The following is a 27,303-nucleotide window of genomic DNA, read 5'->3' as shown; positions in this document are numbered from 1 at the left end:
ACATTTTTTTCTTTTATTTTAATCTGCGTTTTTTCAAAGGACTATAAACATTCATTAAGTTATTTGGCTCTAACTATTACAGAATGGTCTAGGCTTGCTGTGGAGAAATTAATAACACACTGAGGGTTTCGTGACCAAAGAAAGTTTGGAAACCTCTTGCAGAATAATGTTTCATCCTATTTATTTTACTGCGTTTCTCTTTTTTTTTTTTTTTCATTTAGAGTTATCTCTTTTCTTTTGGAATATGTAACACTGCTGTGAATATTGCATAGAACTCTTAACTCTATATATGATTAAAGTTTTTCATAGACATTTTAAGGTTGAATTGCTCTCTAAATAGTTTACTAAAAAACCTGAAATGCCCACCTGTATAATATGGGAATATATAGTTTTTATGAGACTGATACGATCAGATTTTTTAAATCTCTGGTTATTTAGAGAGTTACATATGTCTTCTTATTTATGAACAACCTCTTAAAATATTCTATGTTTACTTTATTTCTTATGTGATAATTATATCTGAGAAAATAGAACCTGAAAAGAACTATCTACAGTCACCAATTCACACATGGCTTAATATAAATCAGAACTCGGAATTTTTCAGTCAGTATTTTCTAGTAAGTATTAGGTAGCCCTGTGTTTATAACATGCTGTCCATCCATCCTCAAGAAGAATAGGTGATTTATAACATAACTAACGATGGAAAGATTACAACTTATATTTGATTCTGGACTTACTAAGTTGCCCTGATGACAGGATAGATGGTCCATTCCCTTCAAGTTATTACTCTGGTATCAAGATTTTTAAAACATTTCAAATATGATCAAAAATTTAAAAAAACTAGAACAAAATGACGGTTTTAATAGATTAGACCCTGAAGCTGAAAGACGATGCTTCTTTGGGGACTGAAATGAGCGGTGCAGGCAGATGTGTGGCTGACAAAGGCACAGTAAGGCCGCGGGAGGCCAGGCAGCCACCCCGACCTCCCCCTCCGCCCCCCACACGTGCCCGAGCTCACCTCATAGTCCAGGTCCAGGTAGTCGAACTCCCCGTTGGTGCGGAAGTGCTGCGCGCCCCTGTCCAGGGTGAGGTTAATGCTCCGGCCCTGGCGTTCGATGACCACAGAGTGCCAATGGTGGTCGTCCAGCAGACTTCCGGTCGTCACAGATGTGTGGCCGTAGATGGGTCCAAGCTGGTTGCTTCCTGAGCCGTGGGAGGAAAAGAGACGAGACAGTGACACCACAGTGACTCTGTGCAGCCGCGGACCTTTCGTTTACAGCCACAGGCTAGCTTTTCCTTCAAGGCCTGTCCACGGACACTCCCATGGGGCCCCAGCATGTGAAGCTATCCTGAAACACAGTTTCATACTCAAACTACAGAGGAGTTATTAAAGATGGGAACGTGTCCTTTAAAAAGAAAAAGATATATATGAGGGTTTTTTTGTTTCTTGTGCCATGAATTCGGCTAAATCTGATAGGTTCCTTATGGAGTCTGTACCCCATGGCTCTGGAGCCAAGTGCCTCGGTTTCCAAGCTGGCTCTGCAGCGCTCGCTCCATCTTCCGGGGTGGCCGGCCATCCCCTGAACATATGATGCCTCATAGATAAGCCGGGGAAGCTAATAGTCCAGGCTTTACAGCATTGCTCCGGAGACTCAAGACATTAGTAGATGCAAAGGACTCCACTTACTTCTGGGCACAGAGTGAACATTAGCTAAATGTTACCTGTTATCACTCTTTTATTTGTTGCTGTTATTTTATTACTGGTCAAGAAAACACAGCATGACACTTTCCAGTTCTCATGGACTCCAAAAGCAGTGGTTTTTAGCACAGTGTAATATTTAATTGCATGGGAAATTAATTCAAGTTATATTTTAAAGTAAAAACTTGCAAAAATACATATGTGGCGTTAATCTAGTTTTGAAAGATTTCCATGGCAACAAGGCCATAAATGAGAGTGAAAGGTTTGCAAGGATCCAACATGTTTACTAAAGTCATATCTGGATAACGTTCACATGGTTTCTACTACCTTCTATTTTGTCTGATCAAGTATTGCTTTTCATGGTCAGGCAAAACTAAATGCTATAAAAATGTAACACAGTTTCAGAATAAATAGAATAACAGAAATAAGAGAAACACACAACTGATTAGGGCATCAAGTTATTTCCCTTTTTTTCATAGTTAGGATGCTAATGATGCCTCCACCTGACATTTTCTGTGGCTTTCCTAGATCAGATTTTCTTTCCTTCTGGTGATGAAATCAAATGTGCTGTGACTGTGACCATAGCTGTGTATGGACATGTGGTGGTGGGGGCAGAGAGGGACAAAGAAAAGTAGGATTAAGTCTGAATGAAAAGGCAAACTCAATTTTATTACTTTAAATGGCTAGGAGACTGAGTGGCAGCTAGATATGCCTGATAATTAGGTAATGGCATTAAAAAGGCAGAGTGAACCTATGAGTGAGTGCATTTCCTTGACTGTCATAAATTCCAGTCAGTCAATAAAACTCTGTAAGTAAACTGCTTTCCAGTGAAATGGTAATGATCATTCTGTGAGGTCACAGGATCAGGTACTTGTTTCAGACAGTAATGTCACACCTCTTTAAAGCACAGTGGCTTTACAAGGCTTCTCTATGTGTTTCACTTAAAAAATAAAGGAGAAATGTTTGAAAAAATAAAGATCCCCTTAGATATAATTCAATTGCTCTGAGTGTGTGTGTGTGTTTGCATGCATATTTTTTAACTACTTACATTTTATTTTCTGTTATCAACCCCCTCCATTTCTCCTTTTCAGCTTCTATTGAAACTTGTTTCAAAAATGATTTAGGGTGGGATACGTGGGGGCTCAGTAGGTTAAGCATCCAATTCTTGGTTTCGACTCAGTCATGATCTCAAGATTTGTGGGTTGGAGCCTGTATCAGGCTCCATGCTAATGGTGTAGCGACTGCTTGGGGCTGTCTCTCTCTCTCTCTCTGCCCTTTTTAGTATAATACTGATTTTCAAAGTAGTAAAATTTAATATGTGGAAACCAAGCCATATTCAGGAATGTCTGGACCACTCAGACTGATAAGCAAGTGAAAAAGGCAGGATCTGATTTTGTGTTCTAATCTTTAGTTTTGTAGCTTCCTCCTGGGATGCATTTAACATGTGAACTCTAGCTATTAAAATACTTTAGATGTAAAATTTTAAAGAATTCTGTTACTATTTACAATAGAAAGCTTTATGGGATTTGTATGCTGCCCTTCAAAAAATTCTTGCATAAATCCTGAAATTTTTAGCTGGATAAGAAACTTAAAAATGCTTAAAAACAACAACAACAACAACAAAAACCACAACAAGAGTAACTCATTCTAGCTCAACCTCTTCTCCAGCAAATATTTATTTCATTTCTCTGATTCCTGACTCTCTGATTTCTAGGTGATTATGTTTGAGAAATTCATTTCCACATTTCTCATCTTTTCTTAAACCTATGTCAATAAAACTACTGTCCTTTTTATTCCATGAAGAGAAAATCAACAGTAACCTCTACAGGGCCTCGGCCAATATTCACCTGCCTGTCTTCCTCTTAGTGACATATTCGGTGAATTCAAAACAGCCACCACATCGTTTCTTTACCTGCTCTCATACCACATGTTCTAATTTCCTCCTGCTACAGTCACTCCCCTCAGTCTCCATGTAACACCTTCTCTGGATCTCATACATGCAACTCCCTAATAGAAATTGCAACCCTGATGTCTGATAGGCAACTAAAATGCACCAGGTCTATTAAGACCTCTTCTATTAGAGAAAACAATTCTTTCTTAGAAGAAACTCTACAGAGGAAACAGAGTTGTCTCTACTTCTGAAAATGGCACTTAGGTCCATTAGGGGTCTAGGAATTCTCCTTCACTTATTCTCTTTCTCATTACAAAGCAACCTGACTTACCACTAAAATCATGTCCCAACTAGACCCACTGCATTTCCGCTGACACCACCTCTGTAAGCCAGGGCCAGCTCTCACTTACATTATGCAGAAGTCTGGCTTTGACTCTCATCCAAATGCAAGCGTTTTCTTCTACAGAAGTCCCAGTAAAACTTTTAAAAATAAGATCATGAGGCCATATGGTTAAAGCCTACCAATAGCTTCTGTTCCTTAAATAATAATACCTAAAACCTTTACCATGCCGTACAGGATCTTAACAGGGTTTGGACCATCCCCAACTTCCAGATTCTGTCTTCTCTCCCATTGACTCATTGCATCTACCCACATTACCTCCCTCCTGTTCCATGAACATGCCAGATTTTTGTCAGTAGTGACTGCTACCTTGGACTTCTTTTTTCCTCAACCTTCTCATGGCTAGTTTTAGTTATAACTGAGATCTCAGCTTGGGATTTTCTCAGGGAGAATGTTCCTCCATATTCTAATGTTGACCCTTCTTGCCTCTGTAGTAAGTATCCTTTATCATATTAGCCTATTTAATGGAGTTCTACTTATCATTATTTGAAGTCATTGCTTTTAAGTCAGTTGTTTTAAAATAACAACAGACAATAGATTGTCTGACTCCTCCACTAGGTCATAAATTTCATGAACTCATGGACCTTCTCTATTTGCTCTCCACTGTATCTCAGATATTAGTATAGTACCTTACTTAGGACTAGAAGGTAATCATTATTTTTTAATGAATAGGTATATATGGATTAAAAAGGATTAACCCACTATGGATGGAAAATGAATTGAAAAAAAAATGAACTGAAAATATAACGGGAACTGCTTTTTTATAATTTACATTTTAAGGATTAAGCAACATTAACATTTTACTAATGGGAACACTAATAAATGGAAAGAATGGGGCTTAAAGTCAGAACATACCTAGGTTTAAGCTGAAGACCAGCTTGGCTTTTTTTAGTTCCAGGGTAATGTAATCTCCTTGCTGTCCTTCTCCATGCAAGATCACCCCTTCACTTTCAGAGGTTTTAAACTTCAAGGCAATGACATCTTTCAGTGTTTTCATCTTCTTGTTTCTGAATCTGTATGGTAACACAACGTGGCCATCAAAGTTGATAACATCAGCCCCTAAAAGAGGAAGCAAATAACATTTTATTTCATTTCTTGTATGCTGCTACCCAGTGCAAAATATACCCACTTCCAATGTCTGCAAAGAATAAATGAGAAAGAAGTGTTTTTTCTGAAAAATCTGGAGCTCTGGGTTCTTGTTCTATTTCTTCTTTTGTCTTACTGGGTATTCTGAAATAAATTTTATGTAGGGTACTCATAAAAAATGATCAAAGGGACCTTTATTAGTACAAAACTTTACTTCAATTGTAATACTAACAACATACATTCCATTAATTATTTATATGCTTCAAAATTAACTTGGGAGTCTGGAGTTTACATGAAAAAAGTAAAGTTTTTTAATCTTTGACATATTATGAGATTTTGATATTATCTTTCTTAAACGGGGCTACTCATGGTTTTTAAATATACATTTCACTCACAAATTTATTTTTTGATATAAGAATGAAGGATCCTAGAATGCAGAGTTTGATGGTATACTCATTTTTTTATGGTTTTTATATTCAACTCCATTTTCATTAAACTTTGTTAGTACCCAGAGTAGACAGCTAATTGAACTTTTGAAGCTTCTTATTATTTGCTCTTAGACCTCACATCTGCCTGAAATTTGTTAGCCCCATGTCTTTGGAAAAGAGAGACAAGCTCCCCATGTTTTTTACTACACTGAGCAAAGACATCCTTACCCATATGTATGTTAGAAAAACAAATATCTAGCCCCACCTATGACTACAGTAACCCTTATTTGATGTTAGAGAATTTTACCGAAGACACAAAATTATATAAACTTTTTGGAAGTTGAACAATTTTGCCACCATCTTTAGAAACAGGTGATGGAGGGGCATGGATTAGTTTCATAATTGCTACTTACACCAGAAAGAAAAATGAAGTGAATTTTATTTATTATGCACTACTGGTAAGTTCCAAATCCATGGGATAGCTCAAAGATGACCTATTATCATCTAGATCATATTTTGAGTATAAACAGAAACTTGGTTATCATAATTAGACCTTTGTCATTAAAAATACTTTTAAAAAATTCATTTCTTTTAGGTTTTACTTTTAAATAATAGAAGATCTAGTCATGGGGCACCTGGGTGGCTCAGTCTGTTAAGTGTCTGACTTCGGCTCAGGTCATGATCTCACAGTGTGTGGGTTCAAGCCCCACTTCGGGCTCTGTGCTGACAGCTCAGAGCTTGGAGCCTGCTTTGGATTCTAGGTCTCCCTCTTTCACTGCCCCTCCCGAACTGATGCTATGTCTCTCTCTCTAAATGAATAAACATTAAAAACAAATTAAGAAAGAAAGAAAGAAAGAAAGAAAGAAAGAAAGAAAGAAAGAAAGAAAGAAAACTTTGTCAAACTGGATAGCTCTAATTACTTTAGAATTATAAGCCTGAATGAAGCCTGCCTCTCAGTTTGGGGAAAGGTCTTGCTAAAGAATTCCAGAGTGACACTGGAGAAAAGTAATAAGTTGAAAGCCTGCTGGAGAAATATCTTCTCATTTCATGTCCTCATTCTCTGGCACTTGTTTACTTCAGTTGCCACAGGGAATACTCTGGCTCCCGACTCCCAGGTAAGAAGAGCATGCCACCCCATGGTAACTTCGGCAGTGGTGCAGAATGCAGCCACTGCAGCTACATTTGTGCATTACTTGCCATTGCCAGTTTTGCCCCTATTTAATTAGAAAGCTGCTGCATTCTAAAAAGTTCAGGAAGAAAAATATAACTTTGCACTTGAAATTTCCATTCTTACAGTCAATTCTTTACTGTCCATAAAAAGACCTTCTTAATCAACAAAATTCTGTTCTCGAAGACTGTAAATCACAGAGGTTTATTTTACTATGGGGGGGGATCCAACCACCAAATTTATGCTTCTGCTAACACTGCAAAGCCAATTAGACTTTAGCTTAATCATCTATACTGTCACAGCTGAATTCCAATTGCAATATCTTTATCATCTGTGATGAGAGGTGATAGAGAGAGAAAAAAAGCAGAATCTGATTATGAAATCCCAGGTTGAATTTATAATCCAGCAGTCAGTAGAAATTACTTTTTGTCTTAAAAGTGCATAAACGAAAAGTCAGAAGGAGGGAGTAAATTCTGAACTCCAGAAAGTAATTTTGCAGTCAATTTCATGTCAGTGACAGTTGAATAATAGACACATCATTGTTTTATACACCTTCAATATATATTAATTGACATAAAATATTCCCCATTCATCTCTCAGGAAGTAAATGTTCCCTGAGCTTAGATAGAAGAAAGATTTCACCCCTCCCATATCTTTTCCTAAATCAAAATCTTCAACAGTTCCAGGTATAGAAGCATAAATGTTGGTGAAAAAGTGAGAGAAAGGATGGGCATGGTTCTCTCTTCACAGCCCTATAATATTAAGAAAAATATAAAGAATACTATGTGGACCAAGCCTCATCTGACAAATGATAAGTGGTACGTCGTCCTTCAAGAAACTGGTAAAATGCTCTGCAAGCCAGTTCTCTTACATTATGAAATCAAAGCTGTTCTTCTATGACTAAGTTAAAGCTTGCATATCACTATACAGACGTGAGCTGAGAGCAGTCTGAAACTATAAAATTCTTATAAATAATCTGTGATATAAAATTCCCACAGAAAAACATACTATACACTTTAAAGAGAGTCTGGGATATTGTAAAAACTATCAGACTTTAATTCTATTTCCTACCAAAATATATTTAAATTTCATTTGACATCTAATACTATGTTGTGCTTATTTTAGGGCAAGCCACCTCCCCCCTCCCCATTATCCTGATTGCTTATCACTCCCTAGAATTAAGTTTTCTATGCAGTGATTAAATATGTATGGCTGAACTGTTTAAGCCATCTGAGCAACAATGGCTAGTCAAGGACTGAATGCAAAATCACAGTGCCTCCACAATTTTGTTTCTAACAATAACTCAGAGAGCTGGTAACGTGCCCAATTCATCAAAATGTCATGGTACGGAAGGCTTTATTCTTTTCTTTTTCTTTTAATTTCATTGTTAGTCTTTACTTCCTAAATTTGGATATGTTGGAGGAGAATATATCATCTAAAGATTTTAATATTTAAATATATCTTTGCTATATTTTTAATACAAATATAGTGTATGTTTCCTATTGAAAAGAAATTAATACAAAAATAGAGATGTAGAAAGTAAATTGCAAACATAGGAGATCACCAATACGATCAATATGGGTGAAAGGTTGACGCATTTCCTTCTACATTTTACACATTTACTTATCTACCCACCTACCTACCTATTTAAAGTACAGAATTATCCAAACAGCATTATATATAGATATATGCATAGATGTGCGTGTGTGTGTGTGTGTGTGTGTGTGTGTGTATGGAGGGGTGGAGAGACAGAGACAAGAATGTCATTTCCTTTGGTTACAGTTCAAAATGTTGGCTGATAAGCAGCTTGAGTTCTGGATAAAAGTATTTACAAATATTAGTTGAGAAACTGTATGTTTTAGCTAACTCAAGTTTTATGACCTTCAGGTACCAAGGCATTTATATAAGGTAAAAATATACATAACTTGAAATGGTAACTTAGACAAAGGAATACTACATAGCAATGAGAAAGAATGAAATCTTGCAATTGTAGCAACGTGGATGGAACTCGAGGGTGTTCTACTAAGTGAAATAAGTCAGGCAGAGAAGGACAGACACTATATGTTTTCACTCATATGTGGAACAGGAGAAACTTAACGGAGGACCATGGGGGAGGGGGAGGGGAAAATTAGTTGGGGAAAGGGAGGGAGGAAAACCATGAGACTCTTGAATACTACTACGAACAAACTGAGGGCTCATGGCGGAGGGAGAGAAGAGAAGTGGGGTGATGGGCATGGAGGAGGGCACTTGTTGGGAAGAGCACTGGGTGTTGTACGGAAACCAACTTGACAATAAACTATAAAGGAAAAAAAAGAAATGGTAATTTAACCTGTTTATTTGAAAAAAAAACTGTACTTAGAACTATTTCTGATGTTTTCTTATAAATATTTCACTTTCTTGTAGAAGAACTGAGAACACAAAAGGTTTAAAGAACAAAATTAAAAGGACATAATTCTATTTTACTGAAATAGCTACTCATAATCTCCATTTCTGATCATTTGAATTTGCATAGACAGAATGTGTGTGTGTGTGTGTGTGTGTGTGTGTGTAGAGAGAGAGAGAGACATATGGATTACAGTACTGCTTGGTTTTTGTTACCACACATTATTTTTTATCTCATTTTTTTCCAAAACAGGATTTTTGTTAGTTAAAAATATACCATCACTGGGATGTCCCAACTTCTTCCATGATAATTTGTTTTTGCTGTTTCTTTATAATAAAACTTTCATTTTGGAATGATTTTAGATAAACAGAAAAAGTTGCAAGGATAGAACAGGGTCCCTATACCCCCTCACACAGCTTCTTCTACTGTTAACACTGTATATAACCTGCACGTGTGTCAAATCTAAGATATTAACTTTGGTAGAATATTATTCACTGAAATATAGACTATGTTCAGACTTCACCAGCTTTCACAAATGTCTTGTCTTTTCCAGGATCTCATAATGCATTCAGTCATTATGTTTCTTTCTGGTGACATTTTCTCAGTCCTCTCTAACTCTGACTCTTCAGAAGAGTGCCAGTCCCACATTTTTGTAGAATCTTCCTCAGCCCAGGTAGGTCTGAATTTTTTAGGACTGGACTGGTGTGACTGTTGTTTGGGGAGAGCACCACAGACTTGCGGTGCCATCACTTAACTATCAGGGGAAGCGCTATTTCAGCATAACTTCTCACTAGTGATGTTGGCTGAGGTGATATTTGCCGTGTTACTATTTTTCCTTTTGTTTTGTTTTCCCTTTACTCCTTGTGGAGCTGAGTCACCAGGGTCTGGTCCATACTTAGGGTAAGGGGAATTAAGTCCACCTCCTGGAGACAGAAGTATCTACATGTATTGCTTGGAATTCTTCTGTAAGAAAGATTTGTTCTATTCCTTTATTCATTTATATCACTGTGGGACTGCACATGTTTGTGCTTTTAGTTCAATCGAATACTGCCATTATTCAAATTATTCCAGCTCTGGCCATTGGGAGCTGATTCAGGTTGTCTCTTGTGTCTCCACCCTGTACCATCTCCTCCTCTGCCCCCCTCTCCCTTCTCTCTCTCTCTCTCTCAGTCTCTCACTCAATTAATCTCTCACTTTCCGGCACTACAAAATTCTCTAACTTCATCTTGCATTTTCCTTGCCCCAAATATAGATTCAGACATTTTTCCAAGGAGCCCCAATTTAGCATGGTACTGAGAAATGTAAAGCTTGTTTTGTTTAGTTTGCTTTATGGAAAGCAAAAATATTTTTTCTACAAATTTACATCATTGTAATCTATCTGTATTGTATATTCTTTCACACAAATAGATGACTGAAAGAAAACACAAATTTATGAAATACTTCTTAGTAACTTATTTCACAAAGATTTGCTATGATTTTGAAGCTCTATTTCAATCAAATCTTTTTGCATAAACGGTGACTTTTAAAAGCAGTAATACCTTAATATTTAAGTGATTACTGATTACTACTTAAATACACCTAAGTGACTGTTAATTTAAGCGGTAATCTCAAGGGTTTGGTATTTTAAAATAATCTGTTTTATTTTCAGAAAATATGTACTCACTGTAAAATTTTATAACATATATGAAAGCAAAAAAGGGCCATTTATAATATATATAATTATATGAAATAGTATCAAAATACTCAATGTTTTTCTATATATATTGTTCCAGTATTTTTTCTGCTATATTTTTCTTCAATGAAATTTTCAATAGCTACAGAATATTCCACTGCACATGAGCTTTAGTTTTAAAAGTAACTTCCTATTTTGAAAAAACTTCCTATTTTTGTACATCATATTTTGTAAGTTCTATGCTCCACATGGGGCTTGAACTCATGATTCTGATATCAACTGTCACATGCTCTACTGAGCCATCCAGGCATCCCTTTTTAACATAATATTTATATTAAAACATACCCAGGCCACTTTCAAGAGTTTGAAATTTATCTCTGGCAGTAAAGTTTGAAAACATTATAAGGTGAAATGTCCTTAGTTTTTCAAATGTTGTATAAATGCAAATCTATATATTGTTATTTTTTAAGTCAGAGGTCAATATTTTGGTTTTTTATTTATGTTTATTTACTTTAAAAGAGAACGAGCACACATGTGAAGGAGGGGCAGAGACAGAAAGGGAGAAAGAGAATCCCAAGCAGGTTCCAAACTAACGGCACAGAGCCCCATGTGGGGCTCAGTGAGATCATGACCTGAGCAGAAAATGAAGAGTCAGATGTAACCAAGTGAGCCAATAGGATGCCCCACTATATTCTGAATGTGTTGACCATTCTTTACATAACAGCATGTCTACTGCCATCTTTACTCTCTATCTACTCAACTCACTTCTATTCTTTATGGTATTGATCTCTACCTGACATATTTATGTGCTTATGCATTTACTGCATGATACGCATTCTCCTTTTCTGAAAATGCATGCATCAGAGACTGTTTTCCTTCATCCTGAAGCCCAGTACTTTGAGACTTAGAAACAGCTGGTACTCAGTATTTGTTAAATGATTACATGTTGTCATTCATACTTCAATAAATTGGATTAAAGAATTATATACACTATTATTTTACTTTTTCATTAATAATTAGAATCACTAGATTGGAAGAAATTTCAAGAATCATTCTGATTCTCCTAGGTGCTATAATTACTCATATATTCAAGGCTTCAACTATCAGAGGAAAAGAATGGTGATATTAGGCTATCTTTTTTTTTTTTTTTTTTTTTTTTTTTTGGTGTGTGTATGTGGTGGAGGGGTAGAATTTGTTCCATTATTAATTAACTTGGTATTATTCAACCAACAGACATTAACTCTGGAGGAACATAATTTATCTCATCTGTACACTAATTTGATCTGATTAATTTCTTTCTTCTAAACCACTGCCTTTTCTTTCAACATAACTGTGGTTTAAATCTAAAGAGTTAAAATAGATTCCAAAATGTCAATATTAGGTAATTTAGAATAATAGCAGCAAAATAAGCCTTTTCCAAATCCTTCAAAAATTATCTAGATTTAGACTCTGAAAAGTCACTTCTATTTTGAGAAGAAATAAAACAAAAACCTTCAAGGCTCTTACATGAAGGTCAGCATCTCACAATGTGTGCAATATTTCTCCTTAAATTGTGTTGGTTTGCCCTTAAGTACTTGATAACTCACGGCAGAGCAACAGCAACAACGTGAGAGGAGTCTGATTTTATTTTTCCATAAAATTGGACTCTAGTATCTAACTGTCTTGAAGATCCACATGGACTTTCCACAGGCAAATCGAATTCTATGCATCCAACACGTAATTCCTTCTCAGGGCTCACCGCCTCTGCCCTTGTATACATTATCCAGTCACTCAAGACAGAGACCTGAGGCTTTCTTTAGTGTCTCCCTGTCTCATGCACTCACATTTACCCAGTTCTAAGCCCTGTGAATTTTAACATGTCTATTTTTTTAAATTAATATTTTATTTATTGTCAAGTTAACTAACATACAGTGCAGTCTTGGCTTTAGGAGTAGATTCCTGTGATCCATCATTTGGATACAACACCCAGTGCTCACCCCAACAAGTGCCCTCCCTAATGCCTATCACCCATTTTCCCCACCCCCATAAACCCTCAGTTTGTTCTCTGTATTTAAGAGTCTCATGGTTTGCCTCCCTCTCTGTTTGAAACTTATTTTTCCTTCCTTTCCCCTAAGGTCATCTGTTAAGTTTCTCAAATTCCACATATGAGTAAAAGCATATGACACCTGTCTTTCTTTGACTGGCTTATTTCACCTAGCAAAATACCCTCCAGTTCCATCCACATTGTGCAAATGGCAAGATTTCAGTCTTTTTCATCACTGAGTAGTATTCCATTGTGTATATATACCACATCTTTATCCATTCATCAGTTGATGGACATTTGTGCTTTTTCCATAATTTGTCTATTGGTAATAGTGCTGCTATGAACACTGGGGTGCACGTGCCCCTTCGAATCAGCACTCTTGTATCCTTCAGATAAATTCCTAGTAGTATATTGCTAGGTTGTAGGGGTAACTATTTTTAACTTTTTGAGGAACTTCCACACTGTTTTCCAAAGTGGCTGTACCAGTTTGCTTTCTCACCAACAGTGCAAAAGGGTTCCCTTTCTCCACATTCTTACCAACATCTGTTGTTTCCTGAGTTGTTAATTTCAGTCACTCTGACCAGCGTATCTCAATGTGATTTTGACTTGTATTTCCCTGATGATGACCAACGTTGAGCATCATTTCATGTGTCTGTTTGCCATCTGGATGTGTTCTTTGGAAAAGTGCTACTCATATCTTTTGCCTATTTCTTCACTGGATTATTTGTTTTTTGAGTGTTGAGTTTGGTAAGTTCTTTATAGATGTTTGATACTAACCCTTTATCTGAAATGTCATTTGCAAATATCTTCTCCTATTCTGTTGGTTGCCTTTGAATTTTGTTGATTATTTCCTTTGCTGTGGGGAAGATTTTTAATCTTTATGAGGTCTCAATTGTTCATTTTTGCTTTGATTTCCCTTGCCTCCAGAGACATATCAAGTAAGAAGTTGATAGGGCACCTGGGTGGCTCAGTCAGTTGAGCGTCCAACTTCAGTCAGGTCTTGATCTCATGGCTCATGGGTTCAAGCCCCGTGTCGGGCTCTGTGCTGACAGCTAGCTCAGAGCCTGGAGTCTGTTTCAGATTCTGTGTCTCCCTCTCTTTCTGACCCTCCCCTGCTCACACTGTCTCTCTCTGTCTCTCTCTCTCTCAGAAATAAATGAAAAAACATTAATTTTTTTAAAAGTAAGAAGTTGATACAACCGAGGTTAAAGAGGTTGCTGCCTGGCTTCTTCTGTAGGATTTTGATAGTTTCTGTCTCACATTCACATCTTTCATCCATTTTGAATTTATTTTTGTGTATGGTATAAGAAAGTGGTCCAGTGTCACTCTTCTGCATGTTGCTGTCCAGTTCTCCCAGCACCATCTGCTGAGGGCACTGTCTTTTTTCCATTGGATACCCTTTCCTACATTGCCAAAGATTAGTTGGCCATATATTTGCGGATCCATTTCTAGGTTCTCTATTCTATTCCATTGGTCTATGTGTCTGTTTTCATGCCAGTATCATACTGTCTGAATGATTACAGCTTTGTAATACAGGCTAAAGTTCAGGATTGTGATGCCTCCAGCTTTGTTTTCTTTTTCAACATTACTTCGGCTATTTAGAGTCTTGTGGTTGCATACAATTTTAGGATTGTTTGTTTTGGCTCTGTGAAGAATGCTGGTGCTATGTTGATTGAGATTGCACTGAATGTGTAGATTGCTTTGGGTAGTATTGACATTTTAACAATATTTGTTCTTCCAATCCATAAGCATGGAATGTTTTTCCATTTCTTTGTGTCTTCAATTTCTTTCATAAGCTTTCTATAGTTTTCAGCATACAGATTTTTACCTCTCTGGTTAGATTTATTCCTGTGTATTTTATAGTTCTTGGTGCAATTGCAAATGGGATTGATTCCTTGATATTTCTTTCTGGTGGTTCATTATTGGTGTATAGAAATGAAACTGATTTCTGAATATTGATTTTATATCCTGTAACTTTGTTGTATTCATGTATCAGCTCTAGCAGTTTTTTCGTTGAGTCTTTCCGGTTTTCCATGTAGAATATTATGCCATTTGTGAAGAGTGAAAGTTTAACTTCTTTGCCAATTTAGATGTCTTTTATTTCATTTTGTTGTCTGATTGCTGAGTCTAGGACATCCAGCACTATGTTAAACAACAGTGGTGAGAGTAGACATCCCTTTCATGTTCCTGATTTCAGGGGGTAAGCTCTAAGTTTTTCCCCATTGATGATGATACTAGCTGTGGGCATTTCATATATGGCTTTTATGATGTTAAGATATGCTCCTTCTACCCTGCCTTTCTCAAGCGTTTTTATAAAGAAAGGATTCTATATTTTGTGAATGCTTTTCCTGCATCTATTGACAGAATCATATGGTTCTTATCCTTTCTTTTATTGATGTGATGTATCATGCTGATTGATTCGTGAATATTGAGTAATCCCTGCAGCCCAAGAATAAATCCCACTTCAGCGTGGTGAATAATTCTTTGAATATACTGTTGAATTTAGAGTGCTTGGATGGCTCAGTAGGTTAAGCATCCAACTTCAGCCCATGTCATGATCTCACGGTTAGTGGGTTCAATCTCTGTATCAGGCTCTCTGCTGACAGCTCAGAGCCTGGAACCTGCCTCAGACTCTGCGTCTACCTCTTGTTCTGCCACTCTTCTGCTCATGCTCTGTTTCTCAAAAATAAATGCAAAAAATTTTAACATACTGTTGAATTCAATTTGCTAGTATCTTGTGGACAATTTTTATGTCCATGTTCATCAGGAATATTGATCTGTAATTCTCCTTTTTAGTGGGGTTTTTGTCAGGTTTTGGAATCAAGGCAATGCTGGCTTCAAAGAATGAGTCTAGAAGCTTTCCTTCCATTTCTATCTTTTGGAACAGAATAGGTATCAACTCTGCTTTAAATGTCTGGTAGAATTCCCCTGGGAAGCCATCTGGTGCAGGACTTATTGCTGGGAGATTTCTGATAACCTATTCATTTCTTCACTGGTTATGGATCTGTTCAAATTGTCTGCTTCTTCCCATTTGACTTTTGGTGGAATGTGAATTTCTTCCAGATTATCCAGTTTGTTGGCATGTAAGTTTTCATAGTATTCTCTAGTAATTGTTTGTATTTCTGTGGTGTTGGTTGTGATCTCTCTTCTTTCATTTGTAATTTTATCTATTTGGGTCCTCTCTCTTTTCATTTTGAGAAGTCTGGCTAGGTGATTATCAAATTTGTTTATACTTTCAAAAACCAGCTCTGAGATTCATTGATCTGCTCTATTCTGTTGGATTCTATATTGTTTATTTCTGCTCTAATCTTTATTATTTCTCTTTTTCTGCTTGCTTTGGACTTTTTTTTTTTTTTTGATATTCCCTTTCTAGCTCCTTTAGGTGTGAGGTTAGGTTCTGTATTTGGGACCTTTCTTGCTTCTTGACATACACATGGATTCCAATGTATTTTCCTCTTAGGACTGTCTTTGCTGGATCCCAAAGGGTTTGGACTGCCATGTTGTCATTTTATTTGCTTCCAAATATTTTTTAAATTTCTTCTTCAATTTCATGGTTGACCCATTCATTCTTTAGTAGGATTTTCTTTAACCTCCATGTACTTGGGGGCTTTCCAAATTTTTTCTTGTGGTTGATATGAAGTTTCATTGCATTGTGATCTGAAAACATGCATGATATGATTTCAATTCTTTTATTTCCATTTGTTGAGGGCTGTTTTGTGACCCAGTATGTGATCTATTCTGGAGAATGTTCCACATGCACTTAAAAACAATGTGTATTCTGCTGCTTTTGGATGAAAAGTTCTGAATATATGTTAAGTCTCTCGTCCAATGTGTCATTCAGAGACATTATTTCCTTATTGATTTTCTGCCTGGATGATCTGTCCATTGCTATTAAGTGGAGTATTAAAGTCCCCTACAATCATGGTATTATAATCTATACATTTATTTATGTTTGTGATTAGTTGACTTATATATTTGGGTATTTCCACATTGGGGGCATAAACATTTAAGATTGTTAGCTCCTCTTGATGGACAGACCCCTTAATTATGATACAATGCCCTTATTCATCTCTTATTTACAGCATTTGTTTTAAATTTGAGTTTGTCTGATATTAAGTATGGCTATTCCAGCTTTCTTCTGACATCCAGTAGCATGACAGATGGTTGTCCATCTCCCATCTTTTCAATCTGCAGGTGTCTTCAGGTCTACAATGAGTCTCTTGTAGGCAGTACAGATGGATCTTGGTTTTTGTTTTTTGTTTTTAATCCACTGTCATACCCTATGTCTTTTGATTGGGACATTTAGTCCATTTACATTCAGTGATTATAAAGATATATGGATTTAGTGTCATTTTGTTATCTGTAAGTTTTGTGCTTGTGGTAGTGTCTCTGGTCCTTTGTAGTCTTTGCTGCATTCCACTCACAGAGTCCCCCTTAGGATCTCCTACAAGGCTGGCTTAGTGGTCATGAACTCCTTTAGTTTCTGTTTGTCTGGCGAAGCCTGTATCTTTCCTATTCTGAATGACAGCCTTGCTGGATAAAGGATTCTTGGCTGCATGTTTTTTCCTAGTCAGCGGACTGATTACTTCCTTCCACTCTCTTCTGGCCTGCCAGTGGACATATCTGCTACTGCCTTTATGTGTCTACCCTTGTTGGTTAAAGCACATTTATTTGTCCCTCGTTGCTTTCAGAATTCTCTCTTTATCTTTGTATTTTGCCAGTTTCCCTATGATACGTTGTGCTGTTGACCTATCTTTGTTGATTCTGAAGGGAGTTCTCTGTGCCTCTTAGATTTAGATGTCTGTTTCTTTCCCCAGATTAGTAGAGTTCTCAGCTATAATTTGTTCAAATAAACCTGCACCTTTCTATCTCTTCTTCTTCTTCTTGAACTCCTATGATGTGGATATTTGTTTTACTGAATCACAGAGGTCTCTCATTTTCCCTGAGTACTCTAGTAACTTCTTTTCTCTCTTTTTTTTCAGCTTTATCATTTTCCATAATTTTATCTTCTATTTCACCTATTCTTTCCTCTGCTTCTCCCATCCTTGCTGTCACTACATCTAGTTTATTTTGCATCTCATTATAGCATTTCTTAATTCATCATGACTGTTTCTTAGGTCTTTGATCTTTGCAGCAATAGATTCTCTGCTGTCTTACACACACACACACACACACACACACACACACACACACTAAAATTAGATCATAAATCAAATGAGAAACTACAAGCCTGATTCCAAAGGAAAACAAACAAAAACAAACAAGAGGGCAGAAAGAACAAGAAAAGAGAGGAAAGAGGGAAAAAACCCAGACTGACATTCAAAACAGCAAAACGGTCTGTTGGTGCCTAGGACCCATGGCTGTGCTGGTCTAGAGGAGAGGCCATCTGGTTCAGTCAATGTCAGTCCCACTCCCGCAGATAAGCAGTTAGGAGGCATAGAGGGGTTGGGTTTGGTGTAAGCAGAACCCAACACCTCTGGGAGCCTCTGTCCTATTCCCTGAAGCCCTACTGTGTGGGTGACAGGGAGGAAAATGGTGACCCCACCCCCCACCCCCCAATCTCTTCTCCCCAGACCAGGTGTCCCAAACCACACTGTTCAGGGAGCCCTTATGGAGCAGTGAGGAGAGGCTGGCTTGTCCTGCTCCACAGTCTCCTGAGTCTCCTAAGCACTCAGCTGGGATTCAAAATCCTATGTCTTAAAGGACCAGGCACCACAAACACTGGGTTCTGAAATAGCACCACTCTGCCCAGTCGACAAAGGGGCTCTGGCTGGTGCAAGCAGAGTCTTTTGTCCTTGGGAAGCAATAAATGCTCTTCCCACAACACTCCAAAGATGGGACTGTTCTCTCCCAGTGCAACCTGAGATCATTACTCTGCCCCGGCTCCTGCCCCTCCAGGCATGGGCCATAGCTTAGGCCCAGAGAAAGTCATGCACTTGTGAAAACTCTGATCTTCAGCTCCGTATTTCTCATTCCCCCATCCGTGGTCCAGAGGCTCTTTTCTTGTAATGCAATGCCACAATGCACAGCTTCTCTTTCTCTCTCTTGTGTCTCTCCATAGAAGGGGATCCCTCCTCTCTGTGCCTATACTGCCCACTGTTTTCTCTCCCCCAATTCACACACTCAACTCTGTCCCATCAAGCTCTCTCCCTCTACCTGTGGAGTCTTCTGTCACTCCACAGATGAGCGTGCCTACGTGTTTCAAACAGCTTACTTTTTATATGTCTGACAACCAAGCTACCTTCATCTCACAGAGTAGCTACTGCATTAACATTGTTAGTGGACAATTCCTGTCCTCCAGTCTAATTGCCCTTAAATCTACTCTCCACACAGAAGCTAAAAGGATCTTACTGAAATATACTTTTTTTGCCAAAAAACTTCAGCATGGCAAGACCCTCCATGATAGCGCTTCTCCCTTCTTTCACAGCTCACATTTTAATGCATTATTTCCTTTATGTGCTAACTGTGGTACACCAAGTGGATCCCTTGCTCATTACCTAGTACATTCTCTCATGCTGTGCTCCTTTCGTTCACCAAACAGTTCTGTGTGTGTGTGTGTGCGCGCACGCACGCATGCACATGCATGTGTCTGTCTAGTTTAAGTTTGGGCATCCTCCAAGCTCTAGATAATCCTCACCTACTAAAAAAGCTTTCCTTGTATGAAATAGCCCTTGATGGTGGTCCCGTGGCACCCTTGAACACTTTTATCATATCACTTCTCATCTTATGTTAAAATGATCTCTTGATGGGCCTGATTTCCTCTGTGGATTTTAAGCTTTCCTAAGATACAGATTTTGAACTCTTCTACTTTGTATTTCTGGCACAATAAATACCTCTTAAACTGATCTATATAACTGGTGTTCGACACAAGGCAAGAGGAGAACTCCACTGTTTTTATTTTCCTTCAAAACCATACCTGGTACAATGCAGTTTACTGTCTAAGAGTACAGACTTATTCATCATTTAGTGGCATGTATTTATATAAATTTATAAATGTGAGCTTCTGATGTGAGAAAAAATAGTTTAAAACAAAGAGATGCTTTTATTTTACTCACATGGAGTTGTTTCTTTATAAGTCAAGGCTAAAATATTTAGCTCCAGTATGAATTTAAACACTGTATGTATATATGTGTGCGTGTGTGTGTATACACACACATATATAGTGTTAATATATATATAAACAATATATATATTGTTTTTCCTTTAAACAAGTTTAAAAGACACTTGCCTTTTAACAAATTTAATACTAACTTGAGATATAGATAGATATAGATATTCTAAAATATTTTATAAAAAGCAAGATGGACTTGCTCTATATATTTTTTATGACTGGATTATTTCATGAGAAACTATAATGTATGATGAATTATGATTTGCTACTCACATGGTTGGCCCACTTTAATAAGACACAGGGAAGTATTAGTAATTTTTTGAAATTATATTCCACACCAAAAACTCAAAACAATAAAAAAACAAAACAAAAACACCAAAACGCCAACGTTCTCTTTGCTTCCCCAAAAACTGTCGTTCTTACACTCACACCCCTCACATTCATACCACACAGGACATCAGAAAATCAGACTGATATACTCTGGGGCAGGGTTATAGCTCTAATACATCTGATAATGCAGAGATAATAAGCAATTTCTAAAAATTAGCATAAAATCTATTTGTAGGAAATCCATGCGAAAGCTATTTTTATTTATTTTTGTAAATCGAAAAGTCAAACAAATTAGACTTGCCTTCTCTGTGATAATATTACTGTTTACTGAAAATAGCTCCAGTTTTGACCATACACAATCTATTTTTCTGCTTACGAGAAGACTATCTAGAATTATAAATTGTAACTAAATATTCCACAGATGAAGAAAGGAAAGAGACATCAATAAACCCCCAGAAAGTAATTTGATGTACATTTTTCCTAATATTTATTTCAGATATTTTTTATCATTCAGTTAGACTGACTTCATTTCTGGTTTCATTTTTTTAATTTTTTTTAATGTTTTATTTATTTCTAGGAGAGAGAGAGAGAGAGTGAGCAGGGGAGGGTTCAGAGAGAGAGGGAGACACAGAATCTGAATCAGGAGGCTCTGAGCTGGCAGTCAGCACAGAGCCCGACGCGGGGCTCGAACCCACGAACTGCGAGATCATGACCCAAGTGAAAGTTGGACGCTTAACCAACTAAGCCATCCAGGCGCCCCATTTCTGGTTCCACTTAAAATAGTGTTAGTGTTGGGATCAAATTTCAATAGTACATAGGTTAAAGGATAGCAACTGGAGTTAGGGACTTGTTGTGAGGCACTGCTTTCATGGTAATTTATATAATACTGAGGAAAAGATAAATCATATTCATAGTAGTAAAGGGAGGATCGTGGAAACAAAGTAGGGCCACAACTCTGGCCATTTCTTTAAGTTGCCCCGGCTTGTTTCCACTCTCCCCTCTGTATTAACTGTGTCCTTCCTATTCTGTATCCTGACTTTCACATCTGGGGCTTTCCACCCTCCCAGGGTCAACTAATTCCTGCAAGCGCACTGTCCAAATACAAACCAACCAATACGGAGCCTACAGCCCAGACGGACCATCTCCTCCATCAGGCTTTCACACACTCTGTCCCCATCACCCCAGGGTCAGGTACCAGACAACCTGGGTAGGTTGGGACAGGCCCTGTGCCCCAGAGCTGCCTCAACTATTCCTTCCTGTGGAAACCATCATTAAGGCTCTTACCTATTTTCCCTCTTCTCTCTCTGCCTGACTGACCCGACACTTCCCCTTCTGCTCTGCGCACTCCCCTTCCCGTCTGCCCCTCCTGGCCTTCCTCTTGAGAACTGTGAGTAATAAGCTCTCTTCTTGATGGCAGTTGTTTCCTGACATGTTGGCCTGACTATACTTTAAATTTTAGATAAATCTTACTTTAAAACACACCTGTTTGCCTTACTGTACTTCAGATACGCTATATTCCATCCAAAACACCCTCTGCAGAAAATTCCCTACTATATCTTAGAAAAGAGAAGGAGAAAAAAATTAAAGTGTTGGCCAAGCAAGTAAAAGAAAAATTGCTAGAAATGTTGGCTAGATATGCAAAAAGCTCTTTATGGTACATTTTAGAAACCATTATCAAATGTCTGATCTCCACTAGCATCCTCTGGAATAACTTCTGTGCCTGTAGCACTGTGCCAAGAAGGTGGGGCCATGAGGGAGAGGGGCAAGTTTTAAGAAGGAACTGGGGCGCCTGGGTGGCTTAGTCGGTTAAGCGACCGACTTTCACTTAGGTCATGATCTCGCGGTTCGGGGGTTCGAGTCCCGCGTCGGGTTCTGTGCTGACTGCCAGCTCGGAGCCTGGAGCCTGTTTCAGAGTCTGTGACTCCCTCTCTCTCTGACCCTCCCCTGTTCATGCTGTCTCTCTCTCTCCCCTAGAAAAAAAAAAAAGAAAAAAAGAAGGAACTAATAGATTAACTCCCCTGAGGTGAGAGAGCAGTAGGACCGAATAAGGAATCCAGACCAATGGGGAAACAGCTTATTTCACTGATTACTGAAGACAGCTCCATAGTTCTGTGTGACTTTAATATATAAGGCTCATATATCATGGGGCAGGTTTAGAACTGGTTCATGAAGGACCCAATGTGCCATGGAGAAGAGAGGAGTCTAAGTGAGTAATGATGGCGTCCTTAGGGGAAGGTGCATGTTCAGATTTGGCTCTTGGAAAAATGTGCCTGGGCTGATATCAGAGAGTGGGAAGGGCAGAAGACAGTGCAGAGGAAGAGATAGCAAAGACCTTGCCTAAAAGAAGCTGATGTTCTAATGGTGTTGACAAAGGTTATACCAAGCCAGAATTCAGAAGGCAACTGTCATTAAGGAATGCAAAGCTTTTTGATGAAGCATTGTTGCTACCCAGAATTTTGAAGTAGTTAAGGCTTCTATAATGACGGAAGATTTTCAGATAAATATTTACAGTCAGAATTTTCTCCAGTGGTATGACAAATCCAATACCATGAAAGCAACAGGATTTTTAACAGAATTGAAACTACTGTAAAAACAAAAACATCTCAAAAATTCCTCTTTGAAATATGAATACTTAAATTCACTTATTTGCACAACCCTAATTTTTAGAAAGAATATCAGAGGTGTATCAAGTCTTTTGCTATCCCATATTAAATGCTCTTCTCATTCAAATCAACACCTTAAGAAAATAATATTGTTTTCAAATGTAAGGTCAATATTTTTCCACACAGTATACATTTCCCCTACAGCTTTTAAAAAAAATTCCTGGACAACTAGCAATATACACTAAGTGACTAATAAAGATGGTCATTTTTATTTATTTACTTTCTATACTTTCCTGAAAGGGAAATGAGTTAGCACAAATGATCTGCACTCACTTGCAAGAGACAGAACATGTGCTTAGCATGTTTTGAGTTTATGCAAAGGACGACGTATTTTTGGTTTGATTTCACAGACTTTTGGGTGAATCTTTTACCTCAACCATAAAATAGGATTAATAAAGTCCAGGATGTACACATGTTGTGACATAATGTGCTTTCTCCCCTCCACTAGAGCAGCTGGGACCTGTCTGGTAAGACACCAAACAGTACTCTGTGGCCTGGCCATCAGCACACCTTAATGACTGGGGCATTGGAGGGATCTGATTACTGCAAATTTGGGTGCCGCCCATTACTTTGTGACACCCTCACGCACATGGAGGCCCTGGTGAGCATTGAATTAATTCATCTCCATATTGAGCAATGCTCTTACTTGTTGTGCAGAAAACCAGCCCTGGCAATGCTAAAATAATTGGGAGCTTCTGAAATTAGAAGTCATAACTTTAATGCTCAAAGGGGATAAGCAGTTCACACAAATCGGATGTTGGGTTGTAAAAACCACTGATCCTTCACTCTTTCAGTTTGATAGAAGTACATGCCTGGGTATGTAGAAAAGAAAAATATGCTCCCTGGTTAAAGAAACCAATAGGGGAAAGATGCTAACTTAATGGCTTAACAACTTGGTCTGCCTAGGGTGTCTCACATGACAGTCTCCATCCACCTGTAGCAAGCTGCAACTATACAGCAATTCCGCTTATTCAAACGTTCAGTATTCTAGAAAGGTCCGACATCCAATATTATAATGAAATCCCCCATTTTTAAATGTTGAACATCTGATTTGGGCTGCTAGCTAGTGCCTCACAGATATTTTTTATTTGGCCACGCATCTCTTTAAGCTTGAATACTGTCAAAATATAAGACTGAATGAATCATAATAACTCTGGAAATTTAATTTTCCATGATATAATTTATCTGTGAATTACTGCAGCTTGTATCCACAATGGCTTTTATTTCTTAAAAGGAAAATTATGTAGAAAATAGTTGGCTGGTGTTATAAAGAGTAGATGGATTAAAAAAAAAAAACAAATTTTAATGGCATCATATGATACAAAAATCTCCCCCTCTATGCTACCATAATAACACTGAACATAAAAAGGAAGGGTGGGAGAAAGGGAGAAAGAAGGGAGGGAAGGAGAGGGAAAAACACCATATTGGAGTTTCATTTGTTGAGATTTAAAACTTCATATTTTTTTAAATGTTTTATTTATTTCTAGGAGAGAGAGAGAGACAGCGTGAACAGGGGAGGGTCAGAGAGAGAAGGAGTCACAGACTCTGAAATAGGCTCCAACGCGGGGCTCGAACCCACAAACCGCGAGATCATGACCTAAGCGAAAGTCGGACGCTCAACCAAGCCACCCAGGCACCCCAAAACTTCATATTTTTTAAAGCATTACCAATTAACAGGTACAGCTAACCCTTCATTACTGGAAGGTTCTGTATGTGCAAATTTGCCTACTCACTAAAATTTAGTTGCATCCCCAACTCATGAACATGTGAAGAGGGGCCAAAAATTTAAGTCACATGATACTCACATTACCAGCTAAGGTCAAATAAGGCAGTGCTCTACCTTCTTGTTTCAGCTTTAACACTATAAAAACAAAAACAAAAACAAAACAAAAACTGTCCCTTTCACAATTTAGTGCCATTTATATATATATATTGCATTTTGTTTTTTGGAGGGATAATTCTGTTTTTTGACCTGTCTTTCTCCCAAGAGTAGTGGTGAAGCACTGTGTAATGCTCCCAAGCTGCGAGGAAACTGTGAGGTGCCTTATGGAGAAAATGAGAAAATGCATGTGTTCAATGAACCTGGTTCAGGCAAGACATAGAGTGTTGATGACTGTGAGTTCAATGTTAATGAGTCCACAGGACATACCAGATAAATAAGATGGCCTTCAGTAAAAATACAAAGAAAGCAAAGCTACGTATTGATTGGCAGACAAAAATGTAGTGACCAGAGGCTCCTAAGAGGCGAAGCCTGCATTTCTCCTGGGAGTAGTGCTTCCATATTTGCCAATTCAGTATTCATGGCAACTATATTTCTAGGACGTAACTACTGTGAATAATGAGAACTGACTGTATTACATTGCATTCATTCCTTTAAACAGAAGAATAAAGGAGAAGAATAAAGAACCATGTTAAAATACCATATAAAAGAAAGTAAAAATACAACAAAGAAATATTTAGGGGCACCTGGGTGGTTCATTTGGTTAAGCCTCTGACTTTGACTCAGGTCATGAACTCGCAGTTTGTGAGTTTGAGCCCCACGTCGGGTTCTGTGCTGACAGCTCAGCGCCTGGAGCCTGCTTCAGATTCTGTGTGTCCCTCTCTCTCTGTTCCTCTTTCCCTTCCTCCCTCTTCCCCCACCCCTCGCTCTCACTCTTGCTCTCAAAAATAAATAAGTATTTTTAAAAATTTTAAAAAATAAGTATTTAAATTGTCCTCAAGGAAAATGATCAGCAGACTGCAAGCCTCTTCACAGATGAGCATAATGCTGAATGTTATGATTTGACAAATGCTCTCCTTTTCCCTCTGCTGTGTGAACACGTGTTTAGTGCATGGGAACGTACACAGGTAAGTCCTTCATTTTCACATGTTTGCTGCACCTAAATCTGTGGTTTATATACCTAATTATTACAATTCAGGAAGCACTTTATAAAAGAGTTAAATCTGTGTTAGTACTACACTGATCTTGAAGGCGTTCAGAACATGCCACCCCAAAATACGCCACTTTGTCATATTGATTACTAGGAGCCAAAGGTGCGTGAGAAACAGGAAGATGCGGGGAGTAGGGGGATTCTTTGGCCCTCTGCTCTTCCATCCTAAAAAGGGGTCACGTAATTTCCCATGAGAAAGGTACCTTCCCTGCATGGAAAGGAGAGTAACAACGTCCTTACTACCAGAGACTGGTAGGTGACACCAAACTGGGAGTGAGGTCTCATACAAACAAACCTTCTACTACAGTAGCCTGTGTTTTCCATGAGCCCCCTCCCCAAAACTTCCTAGCCACGCCCCCCACAATTGTCTGCCACTAGCCCAACATCCTTTCTCCTGTCACACCCCTGCAATGTATCATCCTTTGCTTATAAAGATATGTACACACACACTCTTTGGGGTCTAATGGCTTCTTTGGGTCTTTGTCTTTCTTCTGAAGACTCCTATGTACACATAAAAATCTTAAGTGCCATTTGTATGTTTATCTCCTGTTAATCTGCCTCATGCCAGTTTAATTCTTAGGCCCACCACAGGCCTCCCCTACGTTGTGAAGAATCTGTTTTCTGGGGAAATCACAGAATCCAAACCACACTCCCATTTACGCTTCCTACGAGACAGTCCCAGAATGTTCTTTTTTTATTTAGCCATCTGAATATTGCCTGTTTTTTTTTTGACTTTATAGGAAATAATCTTCTTGACATTTACAGCCTAGAAATACAAATTTTATTGAGTCTATTAGAATGGGACTATTAGTCTGTCTACCCTCTAAACCCTAAATTACTTTAAGGCTATAAATAAACTTCACACTGACTTCTTATATTTTAAGAATTTTAAATATTCTTTTGTATAATTTGTACTTTGAATTTCTCTAACATATCTCAAGAGTTCTTCAAGAGATCTGGCATTTTCTTTTGAACAGAAGCACAAGCTACTGAAAGTGTTAGAAACCTACTGATAAAATGGAAGAATTTTGTAGCCGTTAAGAAGGGGATCATTTTGAATTCAGAAAATGTAAGAGCAGACAAATGTCACCAATTCATGTTAATTTTAGTAAAGTGTTTTTTTGTGGGGAGGGGATTATTATGAAAAGAACTCAATTTGGAAATAGGATACATTTTGATTCAGTGTCTACACATCCTATTTTCAACTTTCTGAATTTGACTTTTTTTTTTACAGTTTAGGTCAATCCTAAAAATTTATGCACTTCCCAAGGCATGACAGATATAACACTGTTACAAGTGCTATTTATAGCAGGGCAGTTAAGTCCTTAAAATGTTCAGTGGTGGAGTTTCTCTTAATATAGACCTAGAAGCAAAGCACGTATCTTCATTTTAGGGGAATAAATGGCAGGCTGAGGCTGGAAATTCATTAGAAAATTCAAGTGACAGCAACTTTCTCATGACCTAAGAAGCAGCATGTAGTTGAATGAACAGCATTATGCTTATCCCATCAGGCTTCAAG

At 37.9% G+C, this 27,303-nt stretch overlaps 1 protein-coding gene across 1 annotated transcript in view; it reads right to left on the bottom strand.

Annotated features, from left to right (window-relative positions):
• LOC120222260 (contactin-associated protein-like 2) overlaps positions 1-27,303 on the bottom strand; it is a 778,685-nt gene that overhangs the window by 706,147 nt on the left and 45,235 nt on the right. Inside the window, exons 4-5 of the mRNA XM_039220013.1 lie at positions 4,846-5,049; positions 1,019-1,203 (exon numbers count right to left, since the gene is read on the bottom strand). Of these exons, the coding sequence (XP_039075944.1) occupies positions 1,019-1,203; positions 4,846-5,049 (389 nt within the window). The remainder of the gene's footprint in view (positions 1-1,018; positions 1,204-4,845; positions 5,050-27,303) is intronic.

This window comes from Hyaena hyaena, unplaced genomic scaffold, assembly GCF_003009895.1.
Source record: "Hyaena hyaena isolate Hyena2069 unplaced genomic scaffold, ASM300989v1 scaffold_855, whole genome shotgun sequence".
In the NCBI taxonomy this organism is placed as follows: Eukaryota; Metazoa; Chordata; class Mammalia; order Carnivora; family Hyaenidae; genus Hyaena; species Hyaena hyaena.
The sequence above is the reverse complement of the archived record's forward strand: the minus strand, read 5'-3'. Positions and strand labels throughout refer to the sequence as shown.